This window comes from Mustelus asterias, chromosome 16, assembly GCF_964213995.1.
Source record: "Mustelus asterias chromosome 16, sMusAst1.hap1.1, whole genome shotgun sequence".
Taxonomy (NCBI): Eukaryota; Metazoa; Chordata; class Chondrichthyes; order Carcharhiniformes; family Triakidae; genus Mustelus; species Mustelus asterias.
The window spans coordinates 31,201,951-31,225,179 of record NC_135816.1 but is presented as its reverse complement, the minus strand read 5'-3'; the positions used below and the strand labels follow the sequence as shown (position 1 = coordinate 31,225,179).

Below are 23,229 nucleotides of genomic sequence, written 5' to 3'. Positions count from 1 at the left end.
GGGGGTGGAGCAGCGAATGGGTGGGGCAGAAGGGGGGAGGAGTCGTGGAAGAGAGAGAGAGAGAGGGGGGAGGGGTACGGTAAGACTGCGAGTGGGTGCGGCGCGAGCAGAGAGAGGGCTGGTCGGTGACGTAAGGGACCTGACTACACGCATTGTGGAAGATGGAGGCGCGAGCTGGCTTTGGGCTCGGGGCGACGGCGCGCGCCCTCGCGCTGCTCTTCATCGTCACCGCCGAGGTTGTTGTTGTCATGCCCGTGAACGGTGAGAGTGATAACGGTCAGAGTGGGGGAGGGGAGGGATGGCGGTGGCGGCGCTGCTGCCAGCTTCACCCCCCCGGGGCGGGGGCGAGGGTCGGTCCCGGTTGATTTGAAGGGCTTGAGTTGATGGGGAAAGTGGGGGCACTCACTTCCACAGCCTGAAATCCCCGATGTCGAAGCTTCAAAGGAAGCATTTTCTTAACTTTTTTTTTCCAGAGCGGTTTGCTGTGGGCATGGGGGGTGAAAACAAACTGCGGATGTTGGAAACATGAAGAGACCCTGTTTGTCCCCCGTCCCCCCCCAATGCTGCTGGACCTGCTGTGCCTTTTCTCCCTTTATTGTGTCTTGGGGGGGGGGGGGGGGTTGTCCACACGTTAAGTCTGGTATTCAGGGTGCTTTTGATGCACCCATTCGGTTTTGTGGCACTCATCTCTGGGTGAAATGAAGGGTGAGAGCCAGATCTTGCAAATCTAAAACAGACGCTGGAAATATTCAGCAGGTCACGCAGCATCTGAGGGGCAGAGAGAAACGAGAGTTTTATCTTCCTGGGCATGTTCTAATGATAAGATCATCGAGCTGGAACATTAGCCCTGTCCCCCTGCTGAGTATGTTCTGTTTTTTTTTATTACAGGGTGAAAAATCAGTTTGTTTTGGCAATAGTTGACAGCATGTTGTTGTTTATGGGCACCTCTACTGTGACGGTGTCACAATCAATCTTGTCAGAGTGGATCATACTCACTGACTAGGTAAAGAAATGAGACTTAACGACAAAAACAATGGGGTGAAAACTCACCTCCACAATGATGGGAAAAATGGCTCAAATTCTACACATTGAGACTTTGTCAACTGGTACATGCGCTAAAGCGCCTATCCTATGGTGTCAGAGGGCAGAAAGCTAATTGATTAGGTTTATTATTGTCACATGTATTAGTATGCAGTGAAAAGTTATTTCTTGCACGCAATATAGACAAAGCATACCATTCATAGAGCTTTGCTGTGGCAGTGGGAAGTGTAGACAGAATCAATGGATGGGAGACTGGTTTGCGTGATGGATTGGGTTACATTCACGACTTTTTGTAGTTTCTTGTGGAAATAATTGGGAATATTCAAACATGGAAAGGTGGGCATGCATTTGAAAGGGAACAACATGTTCAAGGACTTTGTGGAGATGGAACTTAGAAATGGAATGTTTGCAGAGCCAAGATGGTCATTATTTCTAGGGGAGGAGATTTGGTATCTGAGGTGAGGGAGTCATTACAACATCAGATATTATGTGGACCAGAGGGAAAGTTAGGTGGACAGCAATTAGAATAATGTATCTGGTCCACAGCATTGAGAAGGGAAGAGTTGTTTAAACCATCTTAGCATTTTTTTTTGTTTCCTGAGTATCCTGTATTTGTTTGATTTAACAAGTACATAGTGTAGTGGGAGTGCCACAACAATAACCAATGTCTGCTCCAATGTTGATCCAGTAATAACATTCTAACATTTTAACTACTGGGAGATTATTGTCTTTAGAGCAGAAAGACTAAAAACGTCATTTCACTAACAAAAGTATCCCCCTCCACCACACCTACTTTCAAATCTAGATTTTCTTAAAGGGACATGCAGCTGAGGATTTCTGTGCAGAGCAGCACTAGATACACTGAGTTTCATTGATGGTTTAATGAGTGATTGGCTCTCTCTCCTATTACACTGTGTTCTTGTTAAATCAAACTGATAAAGGATACTCAGTAAACAAAAAAAGACTTCTAACATGGTTCATGAAATCACCCTTCCCTTCTCAATGGTGTGGACCAGATGGTTTAAAGCCCAAACTGTTATTCACGACAATAGTCTCTCCCTCAATGTCAAAACAAAGGAGATAGTCATCGACTTCAGGGAGCGTATGGAGGACATGCCCCTGTCTACATCAATGGAGATGAAGCAGAAATAGTTGAGAGCTTCAAGTTTTTAGGTGTCCGGATCACCAACAACGTGTCCTGGTCCTTCCATGCCGTCACTATAGTTAAGAAAGCCCACCAATGCCTCTACTTTCTCAGAAGTGTAATGCGTAAATTGTTCAGCAATTTATGGTAAGGGAGAGAAAAAATAAAGACTTTCATTTCTGTAGCACCTTTCATGCCATTCCAAAGTGCTTTACAACCAATGAAGTTGATTTGATTTATTATTGTCACATGTATTAGTATAGAGTGAAAAGCATTGTCTCTTGCGTGCTATACAGACAAAGCATACCATACATAGAAAAGGAAAGGAGTGCAGAATGTAGTATTACAATCATAGCTAGGGTGTAGAGAAAGATCAACTTAATGCGCGGAAGGTCCATTCAAAAGTCTGGCAGCAGGGAAGAAGCTGTTCTTGAGTCGGTTGGTGCATGTCCTCAGACTTTTGTATCTTTTTCCTGACAGAAGAAGGTGGAAGAGAGAATGTCTGGGGTGCTTGGGGTCCTTAATTATGCTGGCTGCTTTGCCGAGGCAATGGGAAGTGTAGACAGAGTCAATGGGTGGGAGGCTTGTTTGAGTGATGGATTGAGCTTCGTTCACGACCCTATTTAGTTTCCTGCGGTCTTGGACAGAGTAGGAGCCGTACCAAGCTGTGATACAATCAGAAAGTAAGCTTTCTATGGAGCATCTGTAAAAGTTGGTGAGAGTCGTAGCAGACATATCAAATTTCCTTAGTCTTCTGAGAAACTAGAGGCGTTGGCGGGCTTTCTTAACTATAGTGTCGGCATGGGGGGAACCAGGACAGATTGTTGGTGACCGGGACTTCTAAAAACTTGAAGCTCTCAAGCATTTCTACCTCCACTGCGCTTCCTGAAGTCGATGATTATCCCCTTTGTTTTGTTGACATTAAGGGAGAGATTATTGTCGTCACACCAGTTCACCAGATTCTCGATCTTTTTCCTGTACTCTGTCTCGTCATTGTTTGAGATCTGACCCACTATGGTGGTGTCATCAGCAAACTTGAAAATTGAAGGGAATTTGGCTACACAGTCACAGATGTATAAAGAGGCTGTGGACACAGCCTTGTGGGGCACCGGTGTTGAGGATGATCGTGAAATTTTGAAGTGTTGCAATGTTAGAAATGTGGCAGCCAATTTATGGGCAACAAGATCCTGTAAACAGCAATGTGACAATGAGCAATTTTTAAAAATGATATTTTTTTGAAGGATGAATATTAATTAGCTAATGCACAGAAGAGAACTCCTGTACTTTGAAATGGTGCCGTGGAACTTTTTACATCTATCCATGAGATCGGACAGGAGTTCGGTTTCTTCATCTAATTTGATTCATTCACTCCATTTCCTTCTCTGTTTCTTTCTCTATCCTTAAATCTCCTTGTTTATGAGGTAGACTATTGGTCCCATGATTCACCATGGTCCCAGCAGGGTTCTCAGCTCTCATTTCCAGTCATTTGAATGGTTTTCAAGCTGTACAGAGGGGAAAAAAGTAGTACAGTGCAAGATGCTGCACTCCAGCATAATCTAGACCGTTGTGATGTTTTGAAAATACCAAATGACAGAATGTACACATTGGGGATGAGGTTGTAGGAGTTCTTATCTTTCCTAAAGCACCCTACTTATAGTTCTTTTGACCTGCAAATTTAGAGGATTGATGACTCGGTCAAAAGGTTGTTATGCTTAGAGTCATAGAGGCTTACAGCATGGAAAAACAGGCCCTTCGGCCCAACTTGTCCATGCCGCCCTTTTTTTAAACCCCTAAGCTAGTCCCAATCGCCTGGATTTGACCCATATCCGTCTATACCCATCTTACCCATGTAACTGTCTATAGAGTCATAGAGGCTTACAGCATGGAAATTAGGTTAGTTTATTTGTACCCTCAATTACTGATTTTAAAAGGGCACAGATTTCAAATGATGACAAAGTTAAAATGCTTTTAAAAAATCGATACAAGTTTAACAGTTTGAGAAAAGATAAAAACAAACACAGCAACTGCTTTGTTACTTGGAGCATTCTGATATCCATCAATAGAAAGTTCAAATGTTACTGTACTTGTAGCAGGTCAGTATCTAATCCGATATGCTGTTAACTACAATCCCCCAAATTGGTCAGCTTCTCTGGATGTAGACTCCTCTTCCAGTGATTATCCAAGCTCTCCCTTTTGGAGATCTCCTTCCGACAATTAGTGGAAAATTCGACTGCACCAAATGTGTTCAACCTATTATATCCTTTTTCATGGGATGGTGTTAGTTTACTATATTGACGAGTCATACTGCTCAATGAAACTACTGACTGAAACATGGCATCTAATTATTTTTACAGCTTTGTTTAAAACATAATTTTAATCTGTCCAGAAAGTTGTCCATGTTTCTTTCACTTCCTTGGGTACTTTTCCATTATGTGCAACAGCTTATTTCCCAGTTGTGCAACACCTTATTTTCCAGCCAATTTTCCAGTTAAAGATGTTTGTGTTTGCTGGCATATACATGCTTCATTTTATCTCAATTCAAGGTTGAGACATCATCAGCTAAAGCATTGGTGTCACTGGCTGGCCTATATTATCTCTTTTGTTTCCCTGATGGCATTTGTTTTGAGTCTATCAATTTGGTAAGTTCAGCAAGTTTAATTTTTTTTAAAAAACTGGGATGAATATTATCTAACGCACAGAGGAAAACTCCTCTGTACTTTGAAATAGTTCCATGGCATGTTCTTCATCAGCATTTCCTCAACCCCCAAGGCCGCCTCTTTGGATGCCAAGTTGAAAATTCTTTCAAAAGACTTCTTCGTCTGACAGGTTCATAATCAAACCTTTTGTGTACCTTGTTTGTTATTAATTAAGAAATACGACAGTGCAGAATGTAGAATTATTGTTGCAACTGAGTTAATTACTGGAGTTAGTTATTCCCGTGCTTAAAAGTCTTGTAACACAAATATTTTGTGTGCTGTTAAAGTTAGAGAAAAAAGAAAGACTTTTATTTATATAGTGCCTTTCGTGGCTTCAGAGCATCCCATAGTGCTTTACAGCCACTGATGTACTTCTGTTGTGCAGTCACTGTTGTACTTTAGGAAACATTGATCGAAACCATGACTTGACATTGTACATTATTTTGTGTCTCGAGTTGAAGGCACAGTGGGTTGTGTGATCTCTAGCAGCCCAAAGAAGGTGAAATCTAATCAAGGTGTTCAAAATTCCGAGGTTTTGATGAGAGTAAATAAGGATGAACTGCACAATAGGTAAGTTAGTAACCCGAGGACACAGATTTAAGATACTTGGCAAAAGAACCAAAGGGGTGAGTGCGAATGAGAATTGCTTTACTCAGTAAGTTATGATGGTGGCGTGATTAAAATCATAGATCCACAAAATATCAGAATTGGAGGAGCACAGTTATTGTGAAGGCTTGTAGTGTTGGAGAAGGCTACACATACGGAGGGACAAGGTTATTGAGGGACTTAAAAGCAAGGATCAGAGTTTTAAAATTGATAGGAGTCGGTGAACATCAGCAAACACAGAGATCTGGAGTGACTTAAGTATGACTAGCGTGTTAATATATTTGAAAAGGAAACTTTCACAGGCTATGAGGGAAGCATGTGGATGTAAGATGTTAATGCTTTCAAAGAGTTGGCTCAGGCTGATTGGTCTCTTTTGTGCTGCTTGATTTGATAAAGATATTCTAGACAGTCTTTTTAAATAAAGTTGTTTAAAATTCAAGACAATCCTTGGGCTAGTCATGCCATAGTACAAAATTAGACGCAGAAACAACTTTTATCAGAGTGAAGGCTTTAAAGCTTCATTAAATGTTGTTTTTACTGCAGTTGTCAAAGCACAGTGAACATTGTAAGATATTTTAATTCCTATACGTTTTTATCTGGGCTTGTGATTCATGGAATATTAGACATCCTGTTCCAGCATTGTGCTCTGACAAAGGAATCTGTCCTTAACCCCCTTCTGTTTCTGGCATTGTGGTCTGGTTACTGGACTAGTAATCCAGAGATCCAGGGTAATGCTCTGGGGACCTGGGTTCAAATCCCATTATGATAGATGGTGAAATTTGAATTCAGTAAAAATCTGGAAATAAAGTCTAATGATGACCATGAAACCATGGTCAATTGTTATAAAAACCCATCTGATTCACTGATGTCCTTATCTGGCCTACATGTGACTCCAGACCCACAGCAATGACTCTTAACTGCCCTTGAAATGACCTAACAAGCCACTCAGTTGAAGAGCAATTAGGGCTGGGTAATAAGTGCAGACCCAGCCACGACACACACATCCCATGAAATATTTTTTTTCAAATTGATTAGCTTGATATCATCTGAAAACACTCTGATCAAAACCTTTGATCCGGACCTTCAGAGCACCCTCCGTGCTCTCATCCCACGTACTCCACGCGTTGGAGATCTCTTCTGCCTCCCAAAAATACACAAGGCAAACACACCCGGCCGTCCCATCGTTTCAGGAAACGGAACCCTGTGCGAGAACCTCTCCGGCTATGTCGAGGGCATCTTGAAACCCATTGTACAAAGAACCCCTAGCTTTTGTCGTGACACTACGGACTTCCTACAGAAACTCAACACACATGGAGCAGTTGAACCAGGAGCACTCCTCGTCACAATGGATGTCTCGGCACTCTACACCAGCATCCCCCACGATGATGGCATTGCTGCAACGGCCTCAGTACTCAATGCCGTCAACTGCCAGTTTCCAGATGCAATTTTACAACTCATCCGCTTCATCCTGGACCACAATATCTTCACCTTCAACAACCAGTTCTTCATCCAGACACACGGAACAGCCATGGGGACAAAATTCGCACCTCAATATGCCAACATCTTCATGCACAGGTTCGAACAAGATTTCTTCACCGCACAGGACCTTCAACCGATGCTATACACTAGATACATCGATGACATTGTCTTCCTTTGGAGTCATGGTGAGCAATCACTGAAACAACTATATGATGACATCAACAAGTTCCATCCCACCATCAGACTCACCATGGACTACTCTCCGGAATCGGTTGCATTCTTGGACACGCATCTCCATTAAGGACGGTCACCTCAGCACCTCACTGTACCGCAAGCCCACGGATAACCTCATGATGCTCCACTTCTCCAGCTTCCACCCTAAACACGTTAAAGAAGCCATCCCCTACGGACAAGCCCTCCGAATACACAGGATCTGCTTGGATGAGGAGGATCGCAACAGACACCTCCAGGCGCTGAAAGATGCCCTCATAAGAACAGGATATGGTGCTCGACTCATCGATCAACAGTTCCGACGCGCCACAGCGAAAAACCGCACCGACCTCCTCAGAAGACAAACACGGGACACGGTGGACAGAGTACCCTTCGTCGTCCAGTACTTCCCCGGAGCGGAGAAGCTACGGCATCTCCTCCGGAGCCTTCAACATGTCATTGATGAAGACGAACATCTCGCCAAGGCCATCCCCACACCCCCACTTCTTGCCTTCAAATAACCACGCAACCTTAAACAGACCATTGTTCGCAGCAACCTACCCAGCCTTCAGGAGAACAGTGACCATGACACCACACAACCCTGCCACAGCAACCTCTGCAAGACGTGCCGGATCATCGACACGGATGCCATCATCTCACGTGAGAACACCATCTACCAGGTACACGGTACCTACTCTTGCAACTCGGCCAACGTTGTCTACCTGATACGCTGCAAGAAAGGATGTCCCGAGGCATGGTACATTGGGGAAACCATGCAGACGCTACGACAACGGATGAATGAACACCGCTCGACAATCACCAGGCAAGACTGTTCTCTTCCTGTGGGGGAGCACTTCAGCAGTCACGGGCATTCAGCCTTGGATCTTCAGGTAAGCGTTCTCCAAGGCGGCCTTCACGACACACGACAGCGCAGAGTCGCTGAGCAGAAACTGATAGCCAAGTTCCGCACACATGAGGACGGCCTAAACCGGGATGTTGGATTTATGTCACATTATCAGTAACCCCCACAGCTTGCCTCCTGGACTTGCAGAATTTCACTAGCTGTTCTGTCTGGAGACAATACACATCTCTTTAACCTGTGTTGAATGCTCCCTCCACCCACATTGTCTGTTCATTTAAGACCTGGCTGGCTGTAGAGATTTGCATTCTAATCAGTATTCTGTAATTTGATTTCTGTGTCTGTTTGCACTGTTTGAGAACAGAGACCACTCCATCTGACGAAGGAGCTGTGCTCCGAAAGCTTATGGTATTTGCTACCAAATAAACCTGTTGGACTTTAACCTGGTGTTGTGAGACTTCTTATCATCTGAAAACACAGCATTGCTGATGACTGCCAACTCTACCTTGACACCACCTTCCTTGACTCTTCCACACACTATCAGACTGCTTGTCCAACATCCAGTACTGGATGTTCATAAATTACTTCCAATTAAATGTTGGGAAGTGTGAAACCATTGTCATCAATCCCTCCTGTAAAGTCCATCTTCATAGAAATCATAGAAACCCTACAGTGCAGAAACAGGCCATTCGGCCCATCAAGTCTGCACCGACCACAATCCCACCCAGGCACTACTTCCATATCCCTACACATATTACCCGCTAATCCCTCTAACCTACGCATCTCCGGACACTAAGGGGCAATTTTAGCATGGCCAATCAACCTAACCCGCACATCTTTGGACTGTGGGAGGAAACCGGAGCACCCGGAGGAAACCCACGCAGACACGAGGAGAATGTGCAAACTCCACACAGACAGTGACCCAAGCCGGGAATCGAACCCAGGACCCTGGAGCTGTGAAGCAGCAGTGCTAACCACTGTGCTACCGTGCCGCCCTTCAAGCCGCCAACTCCATCTCTCTCCCTGGCAACTGTCTGAGGCTGCCCCCAAACTTGATGGCATATTTGACCCCACAATGAGCTACCAGCCATATGCTTACATTATCACGCAGACCACCTTTCTCCAATACATCCCTGCCTCAACTTATTTACTGAAACTTTTGTATTTGTTGCTTCCTCGATTGGACTGTTCCAATACATTCCTGGCCAGCCTCTCATGACCCACCCTCTGCAATGCCTCAATTTTAAAATTCTCATCCTTGTTTTCAAATCCCTTCTCAACCTTGTCTTTGCTCATCTTTTTAATTTCCTCCAGCTGTACAATCCTCAGGGATACTGTGCTCCTAATTTTGCCCTCTTCAGCATGCCCAATCTTTGTCACGGGCTAAGTCTGAAATTCGCTCCCCAAACCTCTGGGCCACTCTACATCTCTTCTTTAAGACGCTTCTTAAAATCTAGCTCTGTGACTAAGCTTTTGGCCCTCTTCTGTAATATCCCTTGATGTGGACCATTGTCAAATTTTGCTTTATAAGACTCCTGTGAAATGTGTTGGGGCATTTTATTACATTAAAAGCACAATACAAGTACAAGTTGTTCTTGTTTTCCGAAGCGTCAGTCTGCCTCAACCCGCCATTTTTTATTTCAATCGCTCAATTCGGTTACTGACTGACCTGCCAGCATTTCTAGCTGTTTGTGTTTTGAATTATGAAGAATCCAGAGGATGTTTTTTGTGCAGTGTAGAGCTCATTAGCACTTGAACAGTTGAGCTGCATTCACACAAAAAGCTAGAACAAAATATAGGTTTCTTTGATCAACATACAAAGTAGGAGGGGCTGAGTAGTTATTAAAGTTATTCATATTTTATCAGCTGAGGTCAGCTATCCATATCAGATATTGCCATCTTCTTGTATATTCTTGCGATATATCAATTGGCTGTTGGCAAGATTTCACAATAAGTAACTCCACGGTAACACTAAGTCTATGAAGTAAGCTGAATTGCTCTTTCAACCTTGTTAACACCTTAATTTATTAAAATGCAGGCCAGTTGTTTTGTAATCCGTCTTCTTGCAATCAATCATTCCACAAAAGTGTTTCTTTTTTGGAAGTGAGTTGTTTAATGTGATTGTGGGCCACTCTGCATGCTTCTGGAATACAAGGTGTGGAGATGCTGGCGTTGGACTGGGGTGGGCACAGTAAGAAGTGTCTCAACACCTGGTTAAAGACCAACAGATTTACTTGGAATCACGAGCTTTCGGAGCACTGCTCCTTCACCTGATGAAGGAGCAGTGCTCCGAAAGCTCGTGATTCCAAATAAATCTGTTGGACTTTAACCAGGTGTTGTAAGACTTCTTACTGTGGAATACAAGGCCACTATTGTAGAAGATAGAAACCTGATGATTGAGTTAACACAAGCACAGGTGATGCAGAGTGAAAATATAGAGTTGCATATTTCCTGCTAATTTTGATGGTGTTTGTTTTGTTATGGACGGGGGGGAGAGAGACAAAATGAGCTCCTTTATTTCTCTTGCTGTCTGTCCATAGGCAGAGGTATTTTAATTTTTGAAACAGGCTGTGTCATGTTTCCCCAAATCCTTGGTGAAGTCAATTTTAAAGTGATTCACAACAAACTCTATTGGGGTTAAATCTGAGGTACTGGTTATTCATACATTTAAACCCGGAAGATGACCGTCGCAACTACTTATATACACACGAGAAGGAAATAGGAAAGAAATGAGTTTTACAACTAGGAATAACAATTTGCATATTAATTCACGTGAATGTCAAGGAGTCTAGAATATCAGAGCTTAGTGAGGGTTCTTCACATAAGAGTTAAGGTTCAAGTGGGTTTAGCTAGCTGAAAGCTGGAGTTGTCAGCTCCCTTTAAAGTTGGTATAGCAAAGTGAGGTTGGTACATAGAGACTTAGTCTATGCTGCTGGCGATAGCAGGAACCTTCCAGAGGACGAAACTTCAGGGAGGTTTAGACTTGAGGCAGGCTTTGTTGTCAGCCTGGTATTCTGCTTTGGAGCTGATAGGCTGGTAGTTAACAGCTTACTGCTCTGGGAGTCCAGCAGTGTAACGTGAGAATTTCCAAAGGCCAGGAGAGCTTGGGTCATGTGGTGTGTTGCTCACTGATGAGTTAATTTCAGGTGAACAATCAGTTTCTATGTCTCTGGTCAAAATTCAGTGTTCGCCATTGGAGATAGATGGTGGCTATTAACACCTCTGCAGGTATAATGAGTTTCAATGGCTGTCTCTTTGTTATAAGTCTAGGCGGGGGAGACAGACTGCTGCTCCCTTGTTTTGTTGATTATAATGGGTCCACATAATGATAGGTGTGCGATTCCATAAGGATGAGGGTTGAACTTTGTCCTGTCATTAATGTTGGAAGTTTCCAGAACTGTAGCCAATCATGTGACCTGTAGCAGCCCGTTTTAGGTCCAGAAAAGTTTTATTTTGAAATGAGCAGAAAGTAAGGTTTGATTTATACAGTCGATAATCTTTTTCATGTCTTATGTACATGACAGTTTGAAAGTGTGTAATGCAGCTGTATGGATTGTGATGATTTTATAAATGCTGGAATAAAAGAATGTTGGACCGTGTACAGGTTTGGTCTCCTTATTTAAGGAAGAATAAAAATGTGTTTGAAGCTTTTCAGAGAAGGTTCACTTGTCTGATACCTGGGATTGGGGGGTTATCTTATGATTAAAGGCTGGGCCAATATTCATTAGAATTTAGAAGATTGAGAGGTGATCTTGTTGAAACAAGATCCTGAGAGTACTTGACAGGGAGCTGAAATGATGTTTCCCCTTGTGGGAAAGAGTACAACTAGGTGACAAAGCTTTAACAATAACGGGTCTGCCATTTAAGATGGAGATGAAATTAAATTATTTCTCCAAAAGGTGTGAATCTTTGGAACTCTATCCCTGGAGAATGGTGGAGACAGGTTCATTGAATATTTTAAAGGCAGAGGTAGATAAATTCTTGACTAACCATGGAGTCAAAGGTTATCGGGGAGGGGGTGGGGGGTTGTTGCGTGGAGGGGGTGGGGGTGGTGGTGGGTATGGGTTGGGGGCCACAATCAGATTAGCCATGATCTTATTGAACAGCAGAGCAGGCTCCAGGGGTTGAATGGCGTACTCTTGCTAATTTGTATATTTGTTTTTTAACAAGTACATCTTTGCTAATTTTGTGAGGAAAGGTTAGGACATTAGATTTTGGTAGCCTTGACACTCTACTTTCTGTATTGAAATGGTCGTCTGTCACCCGATAAGTTCACCTATTAGTGCTGTTGAAATAGGTTTGAATATCTTGTAGTGTGTCTCAGACCATACTGTTACATAAATAGGGATGTTTTCATAAGAGGCATGAGGTAAATAGTTGTGGTCTATACGGAGGCCTAAAACCTATTGGCAATGCATGAATGAGTTTATTCAGCTCCAGCAGTAATATACTGTGCCATGTGTGAATAGCTGTGTAATGCCAATTTTCTACTGCACTGGGGAATAATCCTGTGTAGTGCTAAAAGGCGCCAGCAAGCCTTACTTGTCAGTGTCTGAACATTTGGTCTACTGTAAAAGCTGAGGTAATGCAAGGAAAAAACTTTGACCCTGACATACATAGTCCTGAATCAAGCATTATGGAAATGAATTGCGCAAGTAGTGTATGCTTATTGAACTCAAACTCCTCACTTTACAACAATTTTAAAGAAAACTGAATGTGCTGAACTCACACAATGGATTAGACTGATTCCATTACAAGTCAGTCATTTCTTTCATTTGCTGACTACCTGGGCAAAAAGGAATGCTTTGCAACAGAAATGTCTCAGGTAGTGCCTTGTTGATCTACTTTTGTAAGCTGAGAAAGTTATTTAACAAGCAGGCATTGATACAGTAATAAAGCGTGCCAAGGATCGTCTGACAAAGCTTTTGGTCCTCTGTCCTAATATCACCTCAAAGAACAAAGAAAACTACAGCACTGGAACAGGCCCTTCGGCCCTCCAAGCCTGCACCGACCATACTGCCCAACTTAACTAAAACCCCCTACCTTTCCGGGGACCGTATCCCTCTATTCCCATCCTATTCATGTGCTTGTCAAGACACCCCTTAAAAGTGACTACCGTATCCGCTTCCACTACCTCCCCCGGCAGCGACTTCCAGGCACCCACCACCCTCTGCGTAAGAAACTTGCCTCGTACATCTCCTTTAAACCTTGCCCCTCGCACCTTAAACCTGTGCCCCCTAGTAATTGACTCTTCTACCCTGGGAAAAAGCTTGTGACTGTCCACTCTGTCCCTGCCCCATATAATCTTGTAGACTTCCAACAGGTCGCCCCTCAACCTCCGTCGTTCCAGTGAGAGCAAACCAAGTTTCTCCAACCTCTCCTCATAGTTAATGCCCTTCATACCAGGCAACATCCTGATAAATCTTTTCTGTACTCTCTCCAAAGCCTCCACATCCTTCTGGTAGGGTTGTATCTCCAGCCGCGGGCCTCTGCAATTGCAGGGGGAGAATTGCTTCTGGTAGCCTGCACCAGCAGGGGCCTGGACCTCTCTTTTCTGTCAGACCCCTGCTACTGATATGTGCAGCATCAGAGGCCTGCATATGCACACTACCTCCCTCGACAGGGTTTCGGGCGCATAAAGACCCACCCACAGGCTTCTGCACCGAGCAACAGGCTTGCTCAGAATTTTGCAGCCAGAGTGCATATGGGGGGGGGGGGGCCTGAAAACACACCCAAAAGATGGATCTGAAACTCCCAGTTTCAACTCCGCCCAGCACTTAGGGAAAAAAATGGTAAAATCGCCCCCAGGGTATCTGGTGAACCGGTGTGGCGACAATAATCAGCAAAATGAAGGGGTTTGTCATCGACTTCAGGAAGTGTAGTGGAGGACATGCCCCTGTCTACATCAGTGGGGATGAAGTGAAAATGGTTGAAAGCTTCAAGTTTCTCAGTGTCCAGATCACCAACAACCTGTAATAATAATAATCTCTCTAACCTGTCCTGGTCCCCCCATGCCGACACTATAGTTAAGAAAGTCCACCGATGCCTCTACTTTCTCAGAAGACTAAGGAAATTTGGCATGTCAGCTATGATTCTCATCAACCTTTACAGATGCACCGTAGAAAGCATTCTTTCTGGTTGTATCACAGCTTGGTATGGCTCCTGCTCTGCCCAAGACTGCACGTAACTACAAAAGGTCGTAAATGTAGCCCAATCCATCGCGCAAACCAGCCTCCCATCCATTGACTCTGTCTACACTTCCCGCTGCCTTGGCAAAGCAGCCAACATAATTAAGGATCCCACACACTCCAGACATACTCTTTTCCACCTTCTTCCATTGGGAAAAAGATACAAAAGTCTGAGGTCATGTACCAACCGACTCAAGAACAGCTTCTTCCCTGTTGCCATTGGACTTTTGAATGGACCTACCTTGCATTAAGTTGATTTTTCTCTACACCCCAGCTATGACTGCAACACTGCATTCTGCACTCTCTCCTTTCCTTCTCTATGAACGGTATGCGTTTGTCAGTATTGCTTGCAAGAAACAATACTTTTCACTGTATACTAATACATAGTCATAGTGGTTTACAGCATGGGAACAGGCCCTTCGGCCCAACTTGTCCATGCCGTCTTTTTTTTAAAATCCCTAAGCTTAGTCCCAATTGCCCACATTTGGCCCATATCCCTCTATAATCATCTTAGCCATGTAACTGTCTAAATGCTTTTTAAAAGACAAAATTGTACCCGCCTCTACTACTACCTCTGGCAGCTTGTTCCAGACACTCACCATCCTCTGTGTGAAAACATTGCCCCTCTGGACACTTTTGTATCTCTCCCCTCTCAGCTCAAACCTGTGCCCTCTAGTTTTAGACTCCCCTACCTTTGGGAAAAGATATTGACTATCTAGCTGATCTACGCCCCTCATTATTTTATAGACCTCTATAAGATCACCCCTCAGCCTTCTATGCTCCAGAGAAAAAAGTCCCAGTCTTTCCAATCTCTCCTTATAACTCAAACCATCAAATTCCGGTAGCATCCTAATAAATCATTTCTGCACTCTTTCTAGTTTAATAATATCCTTTCTACAATAGGGTGACCAGAACTGTACACAGTATTCCAAGTGTGGCCGTACCAATGGCTTGTACAACTTCAACAATATGTCCCAACTCCTGTATTCAATATTCTGACCAAGACCTCACGTGACACTGTGTCAGATTTTGTTTGTTAACACCCCTGTGAAGGTTGCTAAGTAAAAGTTGCTGTAAGAAAGTAGTTGTTGTTTAATTGAAAGGGTTTCCCTCCTTCCAGATCTGATCCCTTGGGATAGGGGAAGAGTTTGTCACACGAATAAAAGCTGGAAATGCAGCAATGCTGATTTGGGTCACATGCCCTAACCCTTTCTCCTACTCTGCTGTTCTATTCACACACTTCTTCTTTCTCTTTCTGGGTTTAAATACCTTTCATCTTTTCATTTTCCCTTAACCTGACTGTTGTGCTCGTCTCCTTTGGTTTGGAGCAATTATTTATGCTAACTTTTCCATTTGTACTCTCCCTGGCACTTATTAGTTCAAAGTCCACATGACAGTCCTATTTATCATTTTCAATAAGATTTGGCCCCAGCCTAGTTCAGGTAGAGCTTGTTACAACAGTGCAGTTCATTTTTGATCCAGTACTGTGTCAGTATCCCATGAAACGGAATCTCTCTTTAACACACCAGGGCGGGACGTTAGCACAGTGGTTAGCACTGCTGTTTCACAGCGCCAGGGACCTGGGTTTGATTCCCAGCTTGGGTCACTGTCTGTGTGGAGTTTGCATTTTCTCCCCGCGTCTGTGTGTGCTTCCTCCGGGTGCTCCGGTTTCCTCCCACATTCTGAAAAATGTGCTGTGGTGGATTGACCCGAATAGGCACCGGAGTGTGGCGACTCGGGGAATTTCACAGTAACTTCATTGCAGTGTTAATGTAAGCCTTACTTGTGACTAATAAATAAACTTTACTTTACACTGTCCTTCAGGCACTTTGTTTATTGCATACCTCTGTGCCAGCTTGCATCTGGCTTGTGTAATAGTCCAGAGATTATAACCTTCAAGCTCCTGTCTTTCTATTGAATTCCATGTTTTAGTACCATCAGATAGTAGCCTAAGTTGTTGGGCTGCAACAACTGGATCCTGTCCCTCCCTGTCCAATTTTCTTTTTTACCCTGTTCAAAATGCCCCTCCCCCAGGGTCAGGTAGGGCACAACCATGTGGGATGCCAGATCCTGTTTACAAAGGATGCTGTCACCCTAATTATTGAATCCCTTACTTTTACCACCTTGGGTTTCTCCTTCTCCTGCGCCAAAGCACCATGGATGTGCACTCTGACTGCCCTTCTGACAGACTTTATCCTTACCTTTGCAGGTTGCATATTCTTACTAGAACATTTCCACTTGCACCAAATTCCCAACTTTAGCACTCTGTTAACATTGTGCTCTTTCCCGATGTCTCTGTGCGACTCAGTTTGATGATGAAATTGATTTCTGTGTGTTAAATTAGATGTTGTAAAGTAGAATGTTTTGCAAGAGGTTACAGCAACATCCTGAAATGCAAATTCAAGTAGTTTACTAGCCACCTTTACCCGAAGTTTGTGTTATTTATATATTCCAGCTAAATATGTATAGATGAATCTTTGGGAAAAGGTGTGTTCTCTGAACCCCCTTTTGCAGCCTGAGTTTTAAAATGGATAGTGATGCATAGCAAGTTTGGAAAATGGTACCGTAATTTGAACAATTTGCTAAAAAGATTTAGCATGCCTATTATATATTATAGCTGCTAAATGTGCTCTCCCATTTCTCTCGTCGTATTGGTTTAGCTAGATTATATGTATTATTAAAGTAATGCGGAACTGCTTTGTTATCATTACTGTGGAGATCTGTCTAATTTACTTATGATGCATTTTGCGATTTTTCTTTTCAGTGACCAATGGTAACATAACTACAGAAAATTTAACAGAAACTACTGCAAATCAGCAAACAGTCAATATTCTCAGCATCAAGACATCACAGGGAACTCAGGCAGGTGATACAGACAGATCTGAAAATAAAGAGACAAATTCAAACCTGACTACTACAACTCCCACCACCGCCACTACATCTGCAATCATTTCAAAATCAGCTCCAACAAAAGCAGTGGGAATTCAAGTCAAGAGTACTGCACTTTTTCCTGGCACTGCTGACCAAAGTCCTGACCAAATGACACCCTCTTTAAAAGATGCATCTATGGTGAAAGATAACATCGTTGAAGATGGACAAGATACAGATGTAATGGTAATTGACACAGATATTGAAGAAGGTGAAGTTATAATGTCTAATACAGATGCAGGAAAGATGGATGAAATGACAGATAACCAATTGTTGCTTGTTGAACACAGTAATTCTCCATCCTACTATGAACCCGATGAAGAAAAAGGAGCTCAAGAGTATTTTGATATGAACCAAGCGGATGAGAATGATCTGGAAAGTGATGACCTGGATGAACCTCCTGAGCTTCCTGACCAACCATTATACTTCTCCGTACCTGAAGAAGAAGATAGTCACTTCTTTTTCTATCTGGTTGCTGCTGCTTTCCTGATTGCCATTGTTTACATTACATATCACAACAAAAGAAAGGTGAGTGAGTGCTAAAACTATACAGGGTAAAACTATCAGCTTCAATTCCGAAGACTCTTCTGTTCTTTCCACCAAGGCTGTTTTATCTTCTGGGTGTTTCTTGTATCTTTTTGTTACAGTTCTAACATAGCTTGTGATAAAATAAAGCCATTGTGTTTTCGTTCCAATGCCACAAGAACACTCGCGTTCCCATACCAGCCACCCCCTGGCTTTCTGTTTGGGAATTAGGGCTAGTTTAATGCTGCAGGGCCCTGCTCTCTCTCAATTTGGAGCAGCATAGCCAGACTTTTCTGTGAACTTAACACTCATAGCCAGGAGCATGTGAAGATTTCATTTGTCATTTTGAATTAGATTTCAATCTAGGTATCAGATTAAACAGCCAGTGTCTAACCCACTGCACTACCTAGTAGTCTCGCCTTTTGACTGCTACCTACGCTGACACCTGGGGAGTTGGCTCAGTTGGCTGGACAGCTGGTTTGTGAATTGCTTTAATTTAGAAGACTCTTCTGTTCTTTCCACAGAGGCTGTTTTATCTTCTGGGCGTTTCTCGTATTTTTTGTTACAGTTAAAACATTGTTTGATGTAAAATAAAGCTCCTTTTAATCCCTGGTTTGAACAATGCAACAGCGGGGGTTCAATTCCCGTACCGGGTGAGGTTATTCATCAGGGCCCCGCCTTCTCAGCCTTGTCCCTCGCCTGAGGTGTTGTGATCCTCAAGTTAAGTCACCATCAGCCAGTAAAGGGGAGAGCAGCGTATGGTCACCTGGGACTATGGTGACTTTACCTTTTACCCTGAAAACATTTGTATTCTTTTCAGATCTGTATTACCTACATTTCCAAAATGAGAATAATCTAGAAATTTAACATAGCCCATGGCAAACTGCTAAATTACATAAATAAAAGCAAATTACTGCGGATGCCGGAATCTGAAACCAAAAGAGAAAATGCTGGAAAATCTCAGCAGGTCTGGCAGCATCTGTAAGGAGAGAAAAGAGCTGAAGTTTCGAGTCCAGATGACCCTTTGTCAAAGCCTTGCCAAAGGATCATCAGGACTCGAAACGTCAGCTCTTTTCTCTCCTTACAAATGCTGCCAGACCTGCTGAGATTTTCCAGCATTTTCTCTTTTACTTGCTAAATTATATATTTGAGGCTGATTTCTAATGGGAGTCCCTGACTGCAATAATTTAACCAGAACTGATTACTTTTTTCCGTGAGGTGAAAAGACTTCATGCACAGACATTCAGCATGATGTTGTGTGTGTCACTGGAAGGACAAATCCTATTGCTGTTCCAAAAGATTTTTCTGCTGTGGAAAATCTGTGATGGACTGATCTATTTAAAAGAAACTACATGAGCGGTAATTTTGCAGTCACAGGAGGTGACCTTCTTGGCAGACATGAGTTCCAAAACCACTTGCTGGTCTGCATTGGGTAGTCATGAAGTGGCTCATTCACTCATCCCACTGGTAGTTTAAATAATGAGTGCCTTTGGTAAGCTGCTTTGGAATAGTGAAGGCCTTTGACGGCATGAATGGACTGACTGCTTCTAATGGCCAGACTGTAATTTCCTTTACAATGGCATACCCCTTATGCAAGAGCTGCTGTCGATGGTAATATTGTATGCATTTGGATATTAAAACTTTTCTATTTACAATATTCATAACTGAACTCTAATTCAGTTGACAAGATATTTTAACATCACTAAATGGAATACTCACTGACAAATTGCTGAAAGTAAAAAATGGGGTTTGCGACACAGGTAAGTTTTTGGGGGAGGCTTGTTGTTCAAGGTTAAACTTCAGCTTGACTTATCTCAAATTTAGAGCACATGAGGAAGCCTTTTGGCCCATTGTGCTTATCCTGGCCGAAAAATAGTTATTCAGCCTAATCCCATTTTAAAACTCTTGTCCCATGGCCTCTTAAGTTGGAGCACTGTTGGCGAATATTCTGTACGAAAAAATAGAATCTTTAGAAGTAAATTACTTTGTCCTGTGAATTTGTGAGTATTGATTCCTACAAATCTCCTCCTTTTGCCCCACATCTCCAAGTTTTCTCCCTTCCTCTGGAAGGCGGTGACTTATCCTTGAGTAAAGTACACTATGTATGGGTTAGTTTAACCTATCTCTATCTAAATGTTATTGATCTGAGTTCAGTGACTGCAAGATGGCTATTCCACTGTGGGAATATTATAGCTGAACTCAATCTTGCCCTCAATTGCATTCCTACTTGAATCCAAACCACTCTGGGAGATTGCTGAAGCCCAGTGAAGAGCTTTTTCTTTGGTGTGTAATAGCTTAGGCTATAGCTGCCTTTTTTCTGTTATCTCTAATATGCAGAAAATATGTATTTAAGAGTTCCTATGTTTATAACTATTTTTTACCAATCCTTTAACCCACTAGTGAAAGGGGTGCTGTGAATCAATATTTATAGATCCCCTATAACTTGCTGTCTTACTGTAATGAAGATGAGGACTTGTTTGAAAACCTTTTGATAATTGAATATTCTTTTCCCTTTTAGATTTACATTCTCTTAGTTCAAAGCAGGCGATGGAAGGATAGTCTGTGCTCAAGGACAATTGAATACCAACGATTGGACCAAAACATACATGATGCTATGCCATCACTTAAGATCACAAAGGACTACATTTTCTGAATGCATTACTTCCGATTTTGTATAAAAATGTCAATGCAGTTGCATTTGTTTCAATTTAAAAAAAATAATAATAATTTTGCTGATGGAAACGATGCATATCTAAACTAAAATGTAGATTGTGTCTGCTCCCCTCTGTTTAGCATTAAAAGAATCTTCACACCTTCAGAAAGAAGCCAAATCTAAAAATAACTGCATTGCTAATCTTTGGAAAGGCATCTTCTGAGAGAATAGTTTCTGAAATGGTTCTCTGAACCATTATCCCTATTTTCACTACATCAAAAATTGCTTTGGATGCTGGCTGCTGAAATCAGAATGGTCAGGAAAAGCAGTCTACCTTAGATTGCTGACAAATGAATCATATCTGAACAATATTTTAAATCAAATGCTGTGTTTTTTTGCCTTTTAAGACTTAACACTTTGTAAATTCTAGTGTCTGAAAACTGGACAGCTGACTGTCACCAGCTAGCTTAATAGAGTTTTACACATGATTGATATTCACATCTGGTTCAGTTTCCTCAAAAAATGGTTCATTGGACAAAAGTTACGTATGTCTAGTAATGGGCTATTGATTGTTTAGTAAACTTAAAGGGTTCTAACTAAAATTGGTCCATAGTTATGAAAAGCGATGACAAAAATGAAGAATTCTTTGGGTGTCATATCACTATTTGTCTTAATACCCTCTTGCTATTAAAATATTACCTGGAGTGTTAAATGGTACACCAGCCAAAACCAGGGTAATATATATATACCTGTAGCCTTAGCAAAATGCTTCAATTTAAAAATTAATGCCCCTCCCCATCATTCCAAAGTACCTATCTACGGAAATGTGAAAAACATTTTATTAGCTTTTTAGAATATATTATTAGCAGCATGGTACTTTATTTTGCAATATTCAGTACGTTCTCTTAAATTGTGTCCTTTTGTTTTAGGTTACAAAGATTTTTTTCTTGTGTAGATACGTGTTTCAACCCAAGAAGTATGAAACGGTTAAGTGTCAGTACATTATCTGTTTGGTTCAGAAAATCTTTTGACTGAAAATGGTTTTTGGAACAGGCTACTGTTACCTGAGTTACCTGCAGGTTTTCATTTTGGAAAAAAAAATAAATGATTCAGTTAACTAAATGTGTGTTCGAGAAATTGTCAAATTCTTAATGTAAAATCATCAAAGCAGTCAAATTTGGTTGGTTTAACGTGATTTCAGTGGGTGAATGGGAGCTGAAGGTTGCTGAAGTGATTAGTCTGCTTTGATCAGTGTTTACATGCACATTTGGTCTTTGGCGTTTGTGAGAAGCATTGCGACAAGAAGCACAGTGAATCATAAATTGTTGAAATATGGTGGCGTTTTTGTACCTAACTTCTGTATGGTTTAATAAAGTTTCTGAAGTAATGCTGTGACTTTTGGTACTTTAATACTTAATTATTTAAGAAGTAATTCAGTCTCCCATCAAAAAATTAGGTCCTAGATCTGGGGACAGGGCCAGGGACTTTGGATGGGGATGTCCAACACTGCTTACTAGCCATTTGTTGAACACGTCGATGGTTTTGGATTGCACTACCAAACATCCAGCACAGCCACATTTGACCAAATGGTACTTCCTGTACTGCTGACGTTGAAGGTTTTGGGTTACTCTGATGTACCATTTGACTTTCACACTTCCCTTCTTATCCTATAAAACAGTTGATGTAGAACTTCTATAAGCTAGCGGTTTGGATTCATTCTCTTCCTGCCTCTCTCTCTCTCCCACATTTTTGAGGAAACAAAAACAACTTGGGATTTTTAGCCGAGATGGGAAGGTAATGAGGAGTGATCTTTTTGGCATACATGACAGTACAGTGCTTTTCAAACCTTTTTCCAACGGTACACTTTTACCAAATGGCCGTATCTGGAGACCCACGTCACGTGGGATGTGTAATGAGATACAATCTTTGCATAATATAGTAAATAATATAGTAAACATCTGGGGGGGTCAGTTTCAGATCCATTTTCCAATTTATTAGAGCCATATTCCGGCACAATGAAATTGGTGTCAGTATTTTGCAAACTCCCCTCGTTCAACGTATATATTCAAACCAAATATCCAAAATCGGACAACACACATTTACTGTGCATCAGCTCTCGCAGATAATTGACTGCCATTTATTTGTGACAGATTTGGAATGCAAAGCTCACCAGATCAAAGTGCTATTTTTCAGTGGAAACTGAATAAGGCAATCGCCGATTATCTCATTCTGTTACCATCCCAGCAATTAAACTTCCCTGGTAGGTGAGATATGTCACATGAATAACTACATTTTGCAGCATCCATTGAAGTCTGTGTTTAATGTGTCGATTTATTCTTTCTCACAGATGGTTGTAATTTTGAGAAAAAACACATCTCAATGGTTTTCTGTGTGACTCTTCTCATTTAGAAATTCAACTGCAAAATATTTTTATCATTTGGATTGTGAGATAACGATGACACTTGTCAAACTCTGAAGTTATAGCCTGCCTTCACGGCAGGAAATTTGAGACTCGGAGTCCACTGAGCAGGCAAGCTGCAGTAATGCTGCCGCAGTTGCAATTTAAATGGTAAATCAAAGAAGGACACCTCTCTCCTAAATTTTACTTTTTCTTTTCATAAAGTCGATGTAACTTGAATTGTTATCAGGCAAAACTAAGCTTTGCCTCCACATCAGAAGTCATCATGCTGGCAGTGTCATTGTCTGAGAGGTCCTCATAGTCATACCGCCTTCTATGAAATATGCACAATGAACGGCGGCACAGTGGTTAGCACTTCTGCCTCACAGCGCCAGGGAGCCAGGTCCAATTCCGGCTTTGGGTCACTGCGGAGTTTGCACATTCTCCCCGTGTCGGTGTGAGTTTCCTCCGGGTGCTCCGGTTTCCTCCCACAGTCCAAAGG

The 23,229-nt window shown here is 42.2% G+C and overlaps 1 protein-coding gene across 1 annotated transcript; it reads left to right on the top strand.

Moving 5' to 3' along the window:
- Nucleotides 1-24: 24 nt before the first annotated feature.
- Nucleotides 25-21,716, top strand: c16h5orf15 (chromosome 16 C5orf15 homolog). Its single transcript, XM_078230834.1, has 3 exons — nt 25-261; nt 16,988-17,679; nt 20,195-21,716. The coding sequence occupies exons 1-3, from the start codon at nt 162-164 to the stop codon at nt 20,327-20,329; spliced, it is 927 nt and encodes a 308-aa protein (XP_078086960.1). The 5' UTR covers nt 25-161; the 3' UTR covers nt 20,330-21,716.
- Nucleotides 21,717-23,229: the final 1,513 nt, after the last annotated feature.